We start from the raw sequence: 17705 nt of genomic DNA on the forward strand, positions 1-17705 counted from the left end.
ACCTTAAATAGAAAGTTGTGTTTCCTTTTAAATCATGTCCAATCAATTAAATTGGTGACAGGTAGACTCCAATCGTGTTGTAGAGACAACTCGTGGATGATCAAAGGAATTGGATGCACCTGAGATCAATTTGGATTTGGAGTGTCAGAGCAAACGGGTTGAATACTTATCGACTCAAGAAATTTAAACTTTTCATTTTTAATTATTGTGTATAAAAATTCCAAAAAAAAATTCATTTTCGACATTATGGGGGTATTAGGTATAGGTCTGTGACAAAAAAATCTCAATTAAATCCATTTTAAATTCAGGCCGTTACACAACAAAATGTGAAAAAAGTCAAGGGGTGTGAATACTTTCTGAAGGGACTGTGTCTGTCTGTGCTTATGAAATACCAATTGCCACCAAAGTTGACATCTAGAACAAATTTGTTGTTCAACCTCCTGTTGAACATGGGCTACTTAGTTTTTTTTATATGGCCATGGCTAATGATGATGTTACTAAATTTAATCCTCAATTCATTTATTGATCGATTTATTGTGGTGGTTTGTAGGTGTGGCCTCGACATTCCTATCCTCCCTCCTCACCCCAATGGCAAATTTGAGTTTCTCACATTCTCTACCTTAAAGCGCGGCGTTACGCGCGCTGCTTGTGAGCAAGGAGGAAGCGGACAAGCGGTAACATATAAACGTCTTTATTGTAAGACTACACTGTAACACTGAACTCCTCCGGGCTGGTCGCCCGGTGTATATCATGAGGCCACGCCTACCCCTCGGGCGTGGCCACCGCCCACTTGGTGCGTGGAATGATGTCACCACGCCAGTGGGCTTTTGTGTCCGCCACACGCGCCCCCCCAGAATTCCCGCGCACCTGGAGGGCCAGTTTATGGGGCAGTCGAATGACCCGGCCGAAGCGCCCCCTGGCGATCGGCGGCGTCCGGGGTGCAGGGATACCAGGTGGGATGCCCCTGGCTGCCCCTGGGATGGGTGCAGGACCGGGGGGCGCCGTGGCGGCGGGGCTGGGCGGTGCCGGGGGTCTGCCCGCAGGAGGGCGGCCCCGACGTGGGGGTCGGGCCACTGGCGGTGGATGGTCCACATCGAGGTGGGCCGGCTTGAGGCGGTCTACCGAAACGCGGTCAGGAGTACCGCCGATGTCCAGGGTGAAGTGCTTCGCCCCGGTCTCCAGCACGCGGAAAGGCCCGTCGTACGGGGGCCGCAGTGGTGTCCGATGGGCATCGTGGCGGACGAAGACGTACTCCGCCGTGCGAAGCTCCGGGGCGACGTGCGTCGGTGGGTGCCCGTGGCATGCCGTTGGCACCGGGGCGAACCTCTGGGCGGTCTCTTGCAGAGCGGAGCAGACCAACTCCGCCGCGGATGCGCGCAGGTCCTCCTTGGGCGCCGTCCGGAGGCCCAGCAGGACCCAGGGGAGCCTGTCGACCCAGCCGCCGTCGCGGAGGGTGGCCCGGAGCGCGGCCTTCAATGAGCGGTGAAATCGCTCACACAGGCCGTTAGCCTGGGGGTGGTAGGCCGTGGTTCGGTGCAGCCGGACCCCGAGCCCCTGCGCAACCGCCCCCCAGAGCTCCGAGGTGAACTGGGGGCCGCGGTCGGATGAGATGTCTGAGGGGGCGCCAAACCGGGCGACCCAGGTGGCGATGAAAGCCTGCGCGACATCGGCCGCCGTTGTCGACGCCAAGGGCACGGCCTCCGGCCACCGGGTGGTGCGGTCCACCATGGTGAGGACGTGGGTGAAACCCCGCGAGGGGGGCAGAGGTCCCACCAGGTCCACGTGGACGTGGTCAAACCGGCGTTCCGGCACCGTGAACGGGGCCAACGGGGCCTGGGTGTGCCGGTGCACCTTGGCGCGCTGGCACGCGAGGCATGTCCTGGCCCAGCCGCGGACGGCCTTCCGGAGGCCATGCCAGACGAACTTGTCGGCGATCAGCCTTTGGGAGGCCCTCGCGCCCGGGTGGGACAGGCCGTGGATGGCGTCAAACACCTGGCGCTGCCAGCCCGCGGGCACAATGGGGCGAGGACGCCCGAGGGAGACGTCGCACAAGAGGGCCGCGCCCGCGCCGTCGAACGGCACCTCGGTGACGCGGAGGCCCGTGACGGCGGTCCGCAAGGCCTGGACGTCGGGGTCAGCGGCCTGGTCCGCTGCCATCCGGGCATAGTCGATGCCGAGGTGGACTGCGTGGGCGACGGCCCAGGAAAGGCAATCCGCAACCGGGTTGTCCTTCCCCGCGACGTGCTGGATGTCCGTCGTGTACTCGGACACGGCCGAGAGGTGACGCTGCTGCCGGGCCGACCACGGCTCGGTGACCTTGCCCATCGCGAAGATCAGCGGCTTGTGGTCGACGAAGGCAGTGAACGCCCGGCCCTCGAGCAGATGGCGGAAGTGCCTGACCGCCAAGTGAAGTCCGAGCAACTCGCGGTCGAAGGTACTGTAACGGCGTTCGGGCGGGCAAAGCTGCCGGCTAAAGAACGCCAGCGGTTGCCAAGCTCCACGCACCCATTGCTCGTGCACCGCGCCCACCGCGTAGTCCGAGGCATCGGTGGTGAGGGCGATCGGTGCATCGGGCGCCGGGTGCGCGAGCATGGTGGCGTTAGCCAAGGCGAGCTTCGCGCCCGTGAACGCCGTGTCCATCTGCTCGGTCCAGGTAACGTCGCCTTTGCCCGGCTTACCTCGGAGAACTTCGTGCAGGGGGCGCAGGAGCTGGGCGATACGGGGCAGGAACCGATGGTAAAAGTTCACCATGCCCAGGAACTCCTGCAGCCCTCTGATCGTGCGGGGGCGCGGAAACCCCTTCACCGCCTCCACCTTGGCCGGCAGGGGGACGGCTCCGTGCCTGGTGACACGGTGCCCCAGAAAATCGATTGTGGCGGCGCCGAACCGGCACTTTGCGGGGTTCACAATCAGGCCATGCTGGCCCAGGCGTTCGAAGAGCGTGCGGAGGTGGCGTAGGTGCTCTTCGCGGGACGCGCTGGCGACGAGGATATCGTCCAGGTAGACGTAGACAAAATCCAAGTCGCGCAGGACGCTGTCCATCAGTCGCTGGAACGCCTGAGCCGCATTCTTCAGACCGAAGGGCATGCGCAGGAACTCGAAGAGTCCGAATGGCGTGATGACCGCCGTCTTCGGGACGTCCTCCGGCCTGACGGGGACCTGATGGTAGCCGCGTATGAGGTCCACCTTCGAGAAGAAGGACCTGCCCGCCAAACGGGCGGAAAAGTCCTGAATGTGGGGGACGGGGTAGCGGTCGGGAGTCGTGGCGTCATTGAGACGGCGATAGTCCCCGCACGGTCGCCATCCCCCGCCGGGCTTCGGCACGATGTGCAGCGGCGACGCCCAAGCGCTCTCTGAGCGCCGAACGATGCCGAGTCGCTCCAGGGTAGCGAACTCCGCTTTTGCCACCGCCAGCTTCGTCGGCTCGAGGCGGCGTGCCCGGGCGTAGACCGGTGGCCCGACGGTGGGGATGTGATGGGCCACCCCGTGCTTGACGGCCCCCGCCGAGAAGGTGGGCCGCGTGAGGGCCGGGAAGCCGGCGAGGAGGCGGGTGAATGCGTCCGCTGCCGGAAGCGTACAGACCAACGTGGCCGGAACCGAATCGTTCGGCAAGCCGCTTGGCAAGCCGCTCGTTGAGCTGGGCAACGCACATGCGAGCGAGCTGAACGTCTCGGCCTGGAAAAGCCGTCTGCGCTTGACGTCGACCAGGAGCCCATTAGCGCACAGGAAGTCCGCGCCAAGCAGTGCCATGGGCACGTCGGCGGTGACGAACGTCCATCGGAAAACCTGCCCTCCAAACCGCAGAGAGAGGCAGCGTTTTCCGTACGTACGGATGGGCGTCCCGTTCGCGGCAAGCAGCGCGGGGCCCCCACCCGCGGCGTGCTTGTCTGACGTGCCGGCGGGAATGACACTCACCTGTGCTCCCGTGTCGCACAGGTAACGGCGCCCGGAGAAGGTGTCCGTTATGAACAGCAGGCTGCTCGAACGGCCGGCGCTCATCGCCACAATTGAGCGCCGGCCCGGGCGTTTCCCGACCCGTTGAAGGAGCACGGCGGATGACACCGCCGAGCTTCGTGGCCGAACTTGGCGTGGAACCAGCACCAGGTGGTGGAGCTGGAGGAGCGCGGCTGGCTCCGCCAGGCCGGTGGAGTCGACGGGTTTCCCCGCGGTGGCGGTTTTCGCCGCGGCGGTGGGCGGGGCGTGGCGGCGTTCACGAGGTGCGTATCAGCATGCTGCTGAACCACAGCGTGCTGTAGAAGATGATGCTGTGGAACATCAGCGTGCTGTAGAAGATGATGCTGTGGAACATCAGCGTGCTGTAGAAGATGATGCTGTGGAACATCAGCGTGCTGTAGAAGATGATGCTGTGGAACATCAGCGTGCTGTAGAAGATGATGCTGTGGAACATCAGCGTCGAAGGCCGTGACGGCCACGCCAACGCTCGCCCGCATGTCCGAAGCGGCGAAGTACTTGTCCGCCTCGGCCGCCAATGCTCGGGGTTCCGTTAGCCCGGTCCCGGCCAACGCGAGGCGAACCTGCGCTGGAAGTTGGCGACGGAAAAGCGCCCGGAATAGCGAACCGGGGGCTTCGTCGCCCAACAGTGACAGCATATGGTCCATTCGGACCGACGGGCGCGTCTCACCGAGCTCGGGGAGATCCAGGAGGCGATCGGCCCGTGCGTCGTCCGTGAGGCCGAACGTGGCTAGGAGTAGCCGCTTGAGTGCCTCGTACTTGTGGCCGTCCGGTGGGTGGCGAAGGACGGACACAACTCGAGCGGCCGTGCCGGGCCCGAGGGAGGCGACGACATGGCAGTAGCGCAGGTCGTCGTTGGTGAGGCGCCGAAGCTGAAATTGGGCTTCGGCTTGAACGAACCAGACTTCGGCCTGGGCCTCCCAAAATTCGGGAAGTTTAATCGCCATTGCCTTGTCGTTGGCCATTGCAATGGCGTCGTGTTCGGAAGGATCGCTACGGCAGATCCAACGTCGAGGGTCACCAGTAAAGCGCGGCGTTACGTGCGCTGCTTGTGAGCAAGGAGGAAGCGGACAAGCGGTAACATATAAACGTCTTTATTGTAAGACTACACTGTAACACTGAACTCCTCCGGGCTGGTCGCCCGGTGTATATCATGAGGCCACGCCTACCCCTCGGGCGTGGCCACCGCCCACTTGGTGCGTGGAATGATGTCACCACGCCAGTGGGCTTTTGTGTCCGCCACAACCTCGCATTTTCCTCCCGAGTTCAAAACTGTGAGACTTTTGTGAGTATTTCATTGTTTAGTCGAGATTTTTCCTTTTGAGAGCTTGAAGTGAGTTGCTCATTTTGTTTTTCTTATCGGAGTAAAGAGTTTTAAAATGTTTTATTCTGCCATTTCATGTTCCCCTGTCCGGACTTTTTTCATTTATTTGACGAAGCCTCCCGTCTGCAGACAATGGTTCCAATGCATTTATCAATGTGTATTCGTGAAAGACATACTCCAGCCGATTCGTGAAAGATTAGGCCAAACCGACAAGAACACTGAATTAATAATTGTGGATGTTAAAGAAAAAGAAGAAGCTCCCTTAACATTGTCGTTATTTATTTATTTATCGTGGCGTTTATCGTGGCGTAGGTGTGGCCTCGACCTGACTCATTCCTACCCCCCACCCTCCCCCCTCCTCCTCCTCCTCCTCCTCCTCCTCTCATCTCCTGCCCCAACAAAAGCAAATTTGAGTTTCTCACTTTCTCCACCTTGCATTTCCCTTCAGAGTTCAAAACTGTGAGACTTGTGTGAGAATTGCGTTGTTTTGTTGTGCTTTTTCCTTTTGAGAACAATTTTAAAAGTGAAGATGTCCTTCTGCCTCAGATACCTATCATCCCAACTCTGCCTCAGATACCCATCATCCCAACTTTGAATTCAAGAGATGTCAATTTCCCCTTCAACTCAGCTTTGAAATGTCCATTGACAAGGTTCAAGGACTATCTTTACAGGTGTTTGGACTAAATTTGACAATTCCTTGCCTTTCGCATGGGCAGCCTTATCCTTATGTTGGATGCTCCCGTGCAGGCAATGAAAAACATTTACATTACTTTGCACCAGAAAGCAAGACCAGGAACATTGTTTACAAAGAGGCTCCTTGAAGTAGTTATTTCATTTTTACTCTTCGTGTTTATCTACGTACGTGTCATGCTGTTTTTAGGAAAATGTAAGTTTGGAATTAAATATGTTTTGTCCTCATTTCCTTTTCGTTATCAATTCTAAAAAAAATTCCTCCAAGCAATACCAGGTATCCCTGCTAGTCCACAATAAATTGGCTGCATGAAAAGGTGAGCTCAGAACAATGTAAAATGTATTAAAGGAGGAAGGACTGAATGAAGGGGCATATCTGGAAATTGGAATTGGAATTCCAGATAAGGTATTGTCATTGTGCACCATCCGTCCATCTATTTAGACTTCTCCGTCCAAACCGCTATGCTGATCAGCGCGAGTCCGCTCCTGACTGGTAACAGAAATTGCGAAGCTCGTTCCGGTCACGTGACTTTAACTAGGTCAGGGCAAAATAGCGGACTTGGTAAATTCCTTCAAAAATACTCTTCTCCAGACCCACCAGTCAAAATGCTACCACATTTGGGTTACAAAGTTAGGCCAGGCTAGGGATGTTAAATTACAGAGGACATGCCAATTACATCACTGGAAGCATGTCAAAATGGCCGACATTCATCAAAACTCACTGCTCACCTTCCCTCTTTCATTCCTCTTTTTTCCCACCTCTGGAACAAACTCCCTCACTCTCTTCAATCCCACTCCTCCCTCCAGGTCTTCAAAACAGCTGTTCATCACCATCTCTTATGCCCCATCCATCCCCCATCCAAAACCTTCATCTTTTCTACCGCCCATTAATACACCCCAAACCCACCTCCTTCAAATTCCGTTTTCTTTCCTGAAAGCCCTTGTAGTGTCCATCTTGTTTATCCTGTGCACCTCTCTTCCACAAATCTCCCAATGTCCCTGTTTTCTTGTTTTTTGTGTATACAACATCGAAGCTCATGTAAGAGCTGACATCAATCACCAAAAAAAACAAAAAACGTACAAACAAAACATACAATAAAGGGAGCGGGAGACAAGTTGGGGAGACAGAGGGCGGCACACAAGTACAACAGCAGAGAACAGGGACATCGGGAGATCTGTGGGAGGGAGAGGGCTTGGGGGGAGGAGGCATGGGAAGGGGAATGGAGGGGTGGGAAAGGTATAAACCACATGGACACTGCTAGGACTTCCAGGAAAGAAGTCGGTATTTCAGAAAAGTGGGTCTGGGGTGAATTAACGGGGTTAGAAAAGATCAAGGTTTTGGATGGGGGAACATAAGAGATGGTGGTGAACAGCTGTTTTAAAGACCTGGAGGGAGGAGTGGGATTGAAGAGAGTGAGGGAGTTTGTTCCAGAGGCGGGAGAAAAGCGGAATGAAGGAGTGAAGGTGAGCAGAGGGTCTTGATTTTGTCAATTTCACCAGAAGATGGTTGCTGGCAGATCTTGCAGTGTGTAACCTGTAGGAATATGTGAGGGACAGAGCACAGATAGAGCTGGGGGAGCTAGGCCGGATAGGAATCGGTAGAAGACAGAAAGACCACCAACCAACAGAAAGTCTACCAGCGGCGTAGCTGGACTTGTTTGATACTTTAGTTGAAGAGGATAGTATGACCTGGATAGGGATACCAGTTCGCAAATAATGTAAGTGTTAATTTTTTTTTGAAGTACTGGAAGTCTCTAAGCTGTGTTACCATAGAAGTAAAGAGACTGCGCTGATACACTGGTTTATTCCATATGTTTTGAGTCATCAGTGAACCATACAGCGCTTCAATCCAGTAACTTTGCAGTCACGCCAAAGGGATTGCAGTGTTACAATTATATTTACTGTATCATTTTTATTTATGTTATTACTATGATCATTATTATTACGAAAAGGATACTGCTTTATGAAGAAACCTGGACTAATTTGTCCGAAACGGCCTGAAGGTGAGCCATGAAGGTCAGCTAGTCAGCCAAAATAAGTTGTTTCATACCTCTCCCACCCCCTCCCCTTCCCCTGCCCTCTCCCTCCCACAGATCTCCCGATGTCCCTGTTCTCTACTGTTGTACTTGTGTGCTTCCCTCTCTCTCCCCATATTTACTCCCATACCTTTTATTACATGTTTTATGTGTCCATTTATGGTTCTTTGTGATTAATGTTAGCTCTTTCACGAGCCTCGATCTTGTAATAAAAAAAAAACAAACAAAAAAAAACCTGCCTGCAGTGAGTGAGTGAAAGGCCCTCACAATCAGCTTCATCGCGGGAGATTCCAATGATCCTGAAAGCTTTGGTTTCAACAGCGTGAAGCCGAGCTAGGTGTGAGGCAGGAGTTGTTGTGGGGTGAGAAGGCAGGAGTTCTCTATTGTTGTTGTGCTTCCCTCTCTCTCCCCCATCTCATCTCCTGTTCCCTTTATTATATGTGGTAGCTCTTCCATGAGCCTTGACTTAGTATACAAAAAGAAAAATGAAAAAAAGTACATTTTGGGGAAAATCGCATAAATTTCTTCAAAAATCTTCTTCTCCAGACCAACCAGTCAAAATGCTACCACATTTGGGTTACAACATCAGGCCAGGGTCAAGATAAGCAACAGGTCCGTGGTCCTATTTTTATATTTTCAAACTACTACTGCAGTAAGTTATTGTGAAGCTGTATACTCTTAAATCAGATGTTAATCAAACATGAATTGCAAAAACAAATAACAACAGAACTGCACCGGTGCACGTATATGGGATATATATATATATATATATATATATATATATATATATATATATATATATATATATATATATATATATAGGAGCCTAAGCTGGATCAGCATGTCGTTGGACGACTCCTCAGCACCATCCAGACGCACACCACTGTGTGTGTTACGGAATGAGGTGTTTTTATGGTGGCCAAAGTGCAAATCCTGCCACCAACCTCCTTGAGAGAGGACCCGGTACCCTGGTACTCATTTCACTGACCTCGGAAGGATAACAGGCTGGGTCAACCCCACCTGGTATTAATTCAACAGCTGAACGGGATTCGAACCTAGAACCTTAGGATCCAAAGCCCACGGCCCTAAACCGGTGCACATGGTGAATTATAAAGCACAACAAAGGTACTTATGTTCCTTGGATGGGAATGGAATCAATAGGCTTGTTTACAAACACCAACCCGAGAGGGCAGGGAAGAGCGGGGCAGCTGGAGTGAGAGGCCGAGGTGACCGTTAAGGTGCAATGGCGTTCACGCCGCACATCCCCACTTACAGACTATACATAAATATGTATTTTTATATGCGACATCATGCATTTCCATCTTCTCCAATCCCACCTGCAAGCAAAATGGTGGAACTGGACCCGTTTTCAATCATGAGCTTAAAATGCAACTTCTCGCTCATAACAGGAACAGAGACGTTGTAAAGGTGGCAACAAGGCCAGCCTGCCCATGGCCACTTCCCCTAAATGGGTGGTCGAAATGCTCAAAATGATTCCACAACAAAATCAGAAAGTTTAAATAGCACATGCAGTCTCCCATCAAAGAGGGAAATACAGCAAGCAGAAACTTGACAAGGGAAAGCATACATGTACACAAAGTTTCATTTTGTTTATACAGTGACAGAATAATCAGAAAACGGTAATGCACAGCGTCCAATGATGGGGGGGGGGGGGGGGGGTGATGGGGTGGGAGGGAGGAAACCCTGCGAGAGGACTCACCCTGTTGTCTGGCAGTTTTGGTCATCATTGTTTTCCTGAGGATCAGCCTTCAAAGAACGTAGGTATGCTTTACCCTCCTTAGAATCACAATCCACGTCCTTTGTGACCCTGCAGAGGCAATGCAGATGGGGAAAGAAATCAGTGCTGAACTACTTTGGAGGTAACAACTTTCCCCCGGTTTAGAATAGGTACACCGTATCCCTGCGTGTCGTAAGAGGCGACTAAAAAGGGTTGGCGTCAGGAAGGGCATCCGGCCATAAAACATTGCCTCAAAAAAGGAACCATGTACAATAACAATTACATATGGGCAGCGTATAGCCCGAAGCACCCCGTGGGGGTCCTCAACCCCTCTCGTCAAAAATCAAGGTGGGGAACCCGATCGAAGCAAGGGAGGAAATCACTCCATTTATGACGACGAAACGTCTGATGCCCCACATGGAGATCGGTTTCTGAGGTTTGGGACATGGAATGTAGGGACAATGACAGGGAGATCAGGAGAAGTGGTGGAAGTATTGGTCAGAAGAAGAGTGGGCTTGTGTTGTGTGCAGAAGACAAGATGGAAGGGAAGTGGTGTGAGAATGGTGAAGGGTAGGCAGGGACAGAAATACAAGTTTGTGTGGCAAGGTTGCCCGGAAGGCGTGAATGGTGTTGGTGTCCTCTTTTCTGAGGAGATTGTAGACAGTGTGGTGAGTGTGACTGGAGTGAGTGAAAGGTTGATGATGGTGAAAATGATGATTGGAAAGCTCTTGGTGAACGTCATCTCGGGATATGCTCCGCAGGTCGGTCGGAGCGATGAAGAGAAGGACAAGTTCCGGTGTGCGATAGATAAGCTGATGGAAAACTTGAAAGATGAGGAAGTTGTTGTGGGAGGAGGAGACTTAAATGGACATGTGGGAAGGAGTACAGACAGTTTTGAGGGAGTTCATGGGGGTTACGGATATGGTGTGAGGAATTGAGAAGGTGAAAGGATTTTGGAGTTTGCTGATGGAGCCGATTTGTTGATTTGTAATACTTAGTTCCAGAAAGAGGATAATAAGCTTGTTACACACACGTCAGGTGGGTCGACGACAACCGTTGACGACATGATGGTGCGTAGGCGAGATAGGGGGAACCTCCGGGACACAAAGTTGATCCCGGGGGAGGAGGCTGTTTCACAGCACCACTTGGTTGTCTGCGACATAACGGTGAAAGGGGATAGGAGAGCTCGGCGGGTGAAGTACCAACTGAGAATGAAGGTGTGGAGGTTGAAAGAGGTGACAGTGAGGGAGGCATTAAAAGAGAGGCTGAGTAGGGTAGAGGATGATGTGGTTGAGCTTGAAAGTGGTTGGATGTCAATGAAAGATAGTCTGTTGAGAGACGTTAGTGAGGTATGTGGATGGACAAAAGGACCACCGAGGCACTCGGAAACGTGGTGGTGGGATGATGAAGTTGGAAAGAGGATTGACGAGAAGAGGAAGAACTTCAGGGAGTGGGAGAAGGCGATGGGTACGGGAGCAGAAACAGCAGAGCATGAAAGTTATAAGGCAGCCAAGAAGGCTACAAAGAAAGAGGTAGCATCTAGTAGCAAAGGCGCAGGAGGCATCTAGGAAAATGTTCGGAGAACGCTTGGATTTGGAAGAGGGTCAGAGAGCGGTATTCAGGATTGCAAAGCAGATAGCGAAAGAGGTGCGATGTGATGGGAGTGAGTTGCTTGAAGAATTAAGTGGGACAAATCGTTGTGGACCCATATGGAATTAAAGGAAGATGGAAAAGATATATGGAAATGCTGTTGAATACAGAGAATGAATGGGACGGCAACATAGAGAGTAACCCAGTTTTCGGACCGACAGAGAAGATAACTGAGAAGGAAGTTGAGGAAGCTATAAAAGCAATGAAGAGTAGTAAAGCAGGAGGGCCGACGGGAGTTGTGGGAGATATGTTGAAGGCAGCAGGAAGTTGGGGTGTGAAGAGAATGACAGAGATCTGTAATCTGATGGTGAAAGAAGGCCGCATTCCATTGGATTGGGAACTGAGTACCCTCGTCCCTCTATACAAGGGGAAAGGTGACCCTCTGGACTGTGTTTCGTATCGAGCGATAAAGTTATTAGAGCATGGAATTAAGGTATTGGAAAGAAAGGGTGTTGGACAAGAGGATAAGGAAGAAAGTGAAGATCGACAAAATGCAGTTTGGATTTATGCCAGGAAGAGGATTGACAGACGAGATTTTTATTGTAAGGCAGTTGCAGGAGAAGAACATGAAGAGGAAGAGGTTGTTTGTTGGGTTTGTTGATCTGGAGAAAACATTCGATAGGGTTCCACACAAAGTAGTGACATGGGCATTGAGGAAGTGAGGAGTGGAGGAATGGTTGATCAGAGTTGTAATGTCAATGTACGAGAGGGCGTGCACAGCTGTAAGGACGAAGGACGGGAACAGTGGTGAGTTTGACGTGAAGGTGGGAGTGCATCAGGGGTCGGTATGAAGTCCACTACTATTTGTAGCTGTTATGGAGGTGCTAGCTCGGAATGTAAAGGAGGGTTTACCGTGAGAGTGGTTCTATGCAGTTGATCTGGTGTTGATTGCGGAAAGTATGGATGGACTGAAGGAGTAGATGAACAAGTGGAAGGAATGTATGGAGATAAAAGTTCTGAAGGTGAATATCGAAAAGACGAAGGTGATGGCAAGTGGTAAAGCATGTGGTGAGGTGGATAGAACTGTGAAGTGGCCGTGTACTGTGTGCAGGATGGGTGTCGGAGTGAACTCCAATGTGCAGTGTGCGCTGAGTAGGTTCATCAAAAATGTCGTGGTCTGAGAGGGTCATTAACCAGTGTGGCAGCTACATTCAAGTGAAAGGTGTGCACAGAGGGACCTGCAGATGGAGGAAATGTTGAGTTGGATCTTGGAGACGACATGAAGCTGGAAGCTGTGAAGACATTTTGCTACCTCGGAGACATGCAGAATGGAGATGGATCAGACTCGGCAACGGTTGCTGGAGTGAGATGTGCATGGAAGAAGTTTCGGGAACTGAGTGGCGTGCTGACGAGGAGGGGAGTGTCATTGAAGCTGAAGGGAAAGGTGTATGCTGCATGTGTGAGAAGTGTTATGATTTATGGGAGCAAGACATGGGTAATGAACGTATAGCAGCAACGAGAGCTGGAAAGGGTGGAAATGCGAGTGGTTCGGTGGATGTGTGGATTGAGGAATTATCGTTGAGAGGGAGGAAGATAAATGATGACTTGCGAAAGATGATGGGAATAGAACCTGTGATGGATGCTGTGAGAGAAACAGGTTGAGATGGTTTGGTCATGTGTCGAGGAAGAATGAAAGTGACTGGTTGAGAAGAGTGATGGAAATAAATGTAGAAGGAAGTAGAGGACGGGAAAGACTGAGAAAGACTGAGAAAGAATTGGCTAAAGGTGGTGGAAGAAGAAATGTGGGCAATGGGGTTAACAAGGGGAGATGTAGGAAATAGGGCAAAATAGAGAAGATTGTCATGGGGCCCACAAGGCTAACCCCCACTCTGGCATGGAAAATGGCCTTTAAATGTTTGTTGTTTACCTTTTGTTGTTTACCTTTACCTTTAAACTTTACCAAGCAGCATCCCGTCCTGTACGAGAGCAAATTGATGTGGCATCGCTTGTTCCTTAATGTGACAGAGCACTTTGATAATCATCTACTACGACGACATGTTTAATGGCCTCATTTATATCCTCCTTGTGTGGTGGGCTGGGGAAATGTGTTTGAACTGGCTGGCTAGGTCCAATGTTCACCTGGAGCTATTCCAGCAGGAATTTGGCCAGGCTGCCAGCGATAATTTAGTGACAGGTACTGTGGGATATTTATTATCCAGCAACTCATGCTAGCAGTTGGGACACCTGGAATAACATTTATCTGAGGGATGGCACACTTGATGCCTGTAAGCAACCAAGGTGACATGACAGTCGATATTTCAGTATTACAGTTTTGCCATTCATCATTACAAGCTCATCGTCCATTTTTGGCCTGTAGTGTCAGCATCTTCTGTACGTGGACAGTGACAGCAACAATACATTACACAAGCTTGTGTTATATTCAGACATCTCCAATGGATCCAGAGCGAAGTCCAATGGCCACCTGACGTGTGTAAATCTCTTCCATCAGCGAAAACCAGGTACATGAAGGAATTGAAAACAAAGCTTCTCATCGACTTTGTGTCTCATCCAGATTCCATCAGATGAATATGACAATTATCAAAACACCATACCAATGTGTAGATCATCATCTTGCCTTATTTTTCTAAATATGTAATTACTCCTGCCAGGGAGTAATGCATTCGAGTGTGAGAGTGTGAGTGTGAGTGTGAGTGTGAGTGTGTGTGTGTGTGTGTGTGTGTGTGTGTGTGTGTGTGTGTGTGTTCATGTGTTTGTGAACAAGATATCTGGAAAAGTTCTGAATGGATTTGGATGAAAGTTGGTGGGATGATTGCCCTTGGGATAAGGAAGAATTGATTAGTTTTTGGTGAAGCTCAGGATATTATTCTGGATCCAGGAATTTTTTGGGGGAATTTTTTACCATTGGAAGATAGCGCTCATTTTTAAAAAACATTATCTTCTATATATTCTATATTTAACATTGTGATATCAAAATAGTTTTCATATTTGTTGTAAACTAGGGCATGCCCGTACTATATATAAGCTAGGACGTGCCCGTACGTGGGTGCCCGTTCCTTGCAAAAAAAAAAAAACTGCAAAAAAAAAAAAAAACTGCAAAAAAAAAACAATGGTTTGGTCCATTCGCAACGACCACAGAACCCCCCCCCCCTCTATTTACATGAATGGTTTGGTCCATTCGCAAAGCCAAAGCGAACGACCACAGAACCCCCCCCCCCCTCTATTTACATGAATGGTTTGGTCCATTCGCAAAGCCAAAGCGAACGACCACAGAACCCCCCCCCCCCCTCTATTTACATGAATGGTTTGGTCCATTCGCAACGGCAAAGCGAACGGCGAACGGCTAAATCGCCATAGCTCGGTAAGTACTTGTCCGATTAATTTCAAACCTTGAAAAGGCACATCCTCGGGTCCCCAGCAATATACCTGGCAAGTTTCAAGTATATCGGACCGGTAGTTGTCGAGAAACAGCGGTCACAGACAAACGTACAGACGTACAGACGTACAGAGATTACTGGAATTATAGATAGATGTAGTTTAAACTCGTGGTTATGCGTTAGAGCGGTGTATTGTTTAGCAGCGTCGGCTTCAATGTTCATTTTTTTTTCTAATAAAGACATATTCTGTCATTTTAAAACCACCAAACTGTGTATTAGGTTTCCCCGTTTCATAAAATGTATCGTTTGATACGTACAATGCTTTAAAACTGGTTTTTTTTGTTTTGTTTTGTTCTTTTACCTCAGAAGAGATATCAACATTTACCTCAGCGAATGTCAATCGCGGTGTCAGTATTTGATGAACTTATAAAGACTTAGGTGACTTATAAGTGTGACAAGCATGTGCACGGGATTCTTCCCAGAAGAATGAGTGGTCGCATTAGCTTGTACGACTTAAAATGAGCGAGTTTTGTTTTGACGTTTGGGCCAGTTTTACATGTTGTATCCCTAAGGAATGAAACAAACGTTTTTCCTTGCTTACAATTTTATTTGAAGTCACACAGGCCTCAAAATACACTCACCTATATGGAATTGAACGCTGAATCCGAAAATGTAAGTGAAATTGCCTTGTTTCTTTTTTTTTACATTATCTTCTATATATTCTATATATATATATATAATATATCTGTGCAGTGTCTGTCTTGTGTTGTCACTGAACTACTCCCTCAAACCTTTGTGAAATCGTACTATTCCAACTTGACCCACGGCGGGACTATGTGCTCCACTGAGTGGCGTTCTAGTTTGCAATAATATTGTAACAGTTGTGGAAATGGACCCTGGAGAGAACATCCATGAACATGTGGGATATCCAGGAATTATTTATTTCATTTGTTGGGTACTGAGATAGATTTCCTACCCATTGTATAGAAGATGAGGGACAAATGCGTTGGGTGGGTTTAGTTAAGCTTGGTGATTTCAGTCAGCGTCCACGGTTGATTATAACAAACAATCGAGCTGTGGAGTTATCTGTGGCTGGTGGAATTATGTCCGGAGGTCATGGAGAGGGTCTGAGGAGACTCCTTGTGGTAACCCTGAACTCCGGTTCCATAACTATATATACACAAAGAATTAAGTTAAGCACCCCTACACAAAGAATTAAGTTAAGCACCCCCTAATCCTGTCCTGAACCTGAACCCCCTCGAGCACGTTCGGGACATGTTGGGACGACAAATTGCGAAGATGGTCCCTCCAATAGCCAATCTGGATGAATTGGAACGTGCATTACATCGGGAATGGAACAACCTGCCACAGCAACGCATACGACGGCTTACAGGGTCTATGAGACGTAGGGTTGAGTCAGTGATCCGATCACGTGGGTCCTACACACGTTATTGACGCAAAGATCGCTAGAGGTCTTCTCAGAACAATGACTGTACGTTAGAAAACATAAACGTCATCCACACTGTCCGTGATGGACCTATAGCTCCATACTTAAATTGAGGTGAAAATATGCCTAAAATTCCCAAAAAATTTCACCTTAAATTATTCAGAATAAAATATTGAAAACGGCATGATTGTTATGTTTTTATGTGACCATAATATCACTTCTCCAGAAAATATAGCAATATCATGGGTATATTACACTGTTTTGACGACAACAAACTTGTAATGTGCGAGGTTGTAAAAAAACGGGGGGGGGGGTGCTTAACTTAATTCTTTGTGTATATATATATATATTGTTACAGTTTTTAGAACCTTCACTTTGTAAAATAATAAGACTTCTAAATATCCCCCTTTGTAAAGGTTGCACCCTAGTTAGGCCATGTACAACACGTAGGACACCGTAGAAACCTCTCTAGTTATTTCATTAGTCTATGTTTCAGTGAAGGATCTGTTGCCAATAGTTGAATCTGCGTTGTATTAATTAAATAAGTCGGCCCCAAAGTTCCTTTCAACAGCGGTGCGATGGTTTTCTATCCCGCAAGCCGCCATAAGCCACGCAGCCGAGTTGGAGAAGAAGGGGGAGGAGTCCTCAGAGCGCCAGGAACAAGGCGTGGCCCCGTCAACGCACCATCAAGGGGCGGAGCCGGTGAGCCCTCACGACCAACCAGGGCCGAGGCGAGCTCACCGGTGGGCGGACCTAAAGAGCGGGCGGCTTGATACGCGAGCGCGCGATAAAAGCGCTCACTTGGGACTACTTTGACAGTTGGGAGTTTGGAGTTGGGAGTTGGGAGTTGGGAGTGAGAGGTCGTTGCACAGAGAGGAGAAAGAGAGGGCACGGACTGCGCGGAGGTGGGCGAGATTGCACCATCAATTATATAGAATTGCGCATACGGCCGTATCCCTGCGCATCGTAAGTGGCGACTAAGGGTTGGCGTCAGGAAGGGCATCCGGCCATAAAAACATTGCCTCAAACAGGGAACCATGATTGTCATGGGGCCCGCAAGGCTAACCCCCGCTCTAGCGGGGAAAATGGCCTTTAAAAAACGATCATTCATTCATATTCATATTCATTCATATACGGCCGTGCGAAGGACTAGCCCCCCGCCACGTATAAGGTCCGATCGCGCACCAACGGTACGTGCTTGCTGCTGCCCGGGTTCTCGCTACAGCACGAGTCAACACCCGGAGCCGGACTTGACTGGACCGGAGCCGGACCTCAACGCCCAACCATCCCTGCCATTCCATCCTTTCGTGTAAGTGTGTTTGTTCTGTCCTGGGAGTGTTATATAAGACTGTATAAGGCTGCCCTGTGTTACTGCTTCTTCCTCTTCAACTGCACATTACCTTTCGTTTCCTCGTCTAGTACTGTATAATAAATTCTGTGTTCTTTCTTTACCCCTTGGTTTCGTCTCATCCGATCGCTTTCGTCCTGTCCCCAATTGAATATACGTGGCACG

General features: G+C 49.9%; 1 protein-coding gene across 3 annotated transcripts in view; it reads right to left on the reverse strand.

Moving 5' to 3' along the window:
* The window catches only part of CFDP1 (craniofacial development protein 1), a 40093-nt gene that overhangs the window by 11302 nt on the left and 11086 nt on the right, over positions 1-17705 (reverse strand). For all 3 annotated transcript variants that reach the window (XM_068119783.2, XM_068119785.2, XM_068119784.2), the window contains exon 5: positions 9743-9850. In XM_068119783.2, the coding sequence (XP_067975884.2) occupies positions 9743-9850 (108 nt within the window). The remainder of the gene's footprint in view (positions 1-9742; positions 9851-17705) is intronic.

Source organism: Myxine glutinosa, chromosome 6, assembly GCF_964187855.1.
Source record: "Myxine glutinosa chromosome 6, kmMyxGlut1.1, whole genome shotgun sequence".
Classification (NCBI taxonomy): domain Eukaryota; kingdom Metazoa; phylum Chordata; class Myxini; order Myxiniformes; family Myxinidae; genus Myxine; species Myxine glutinosa.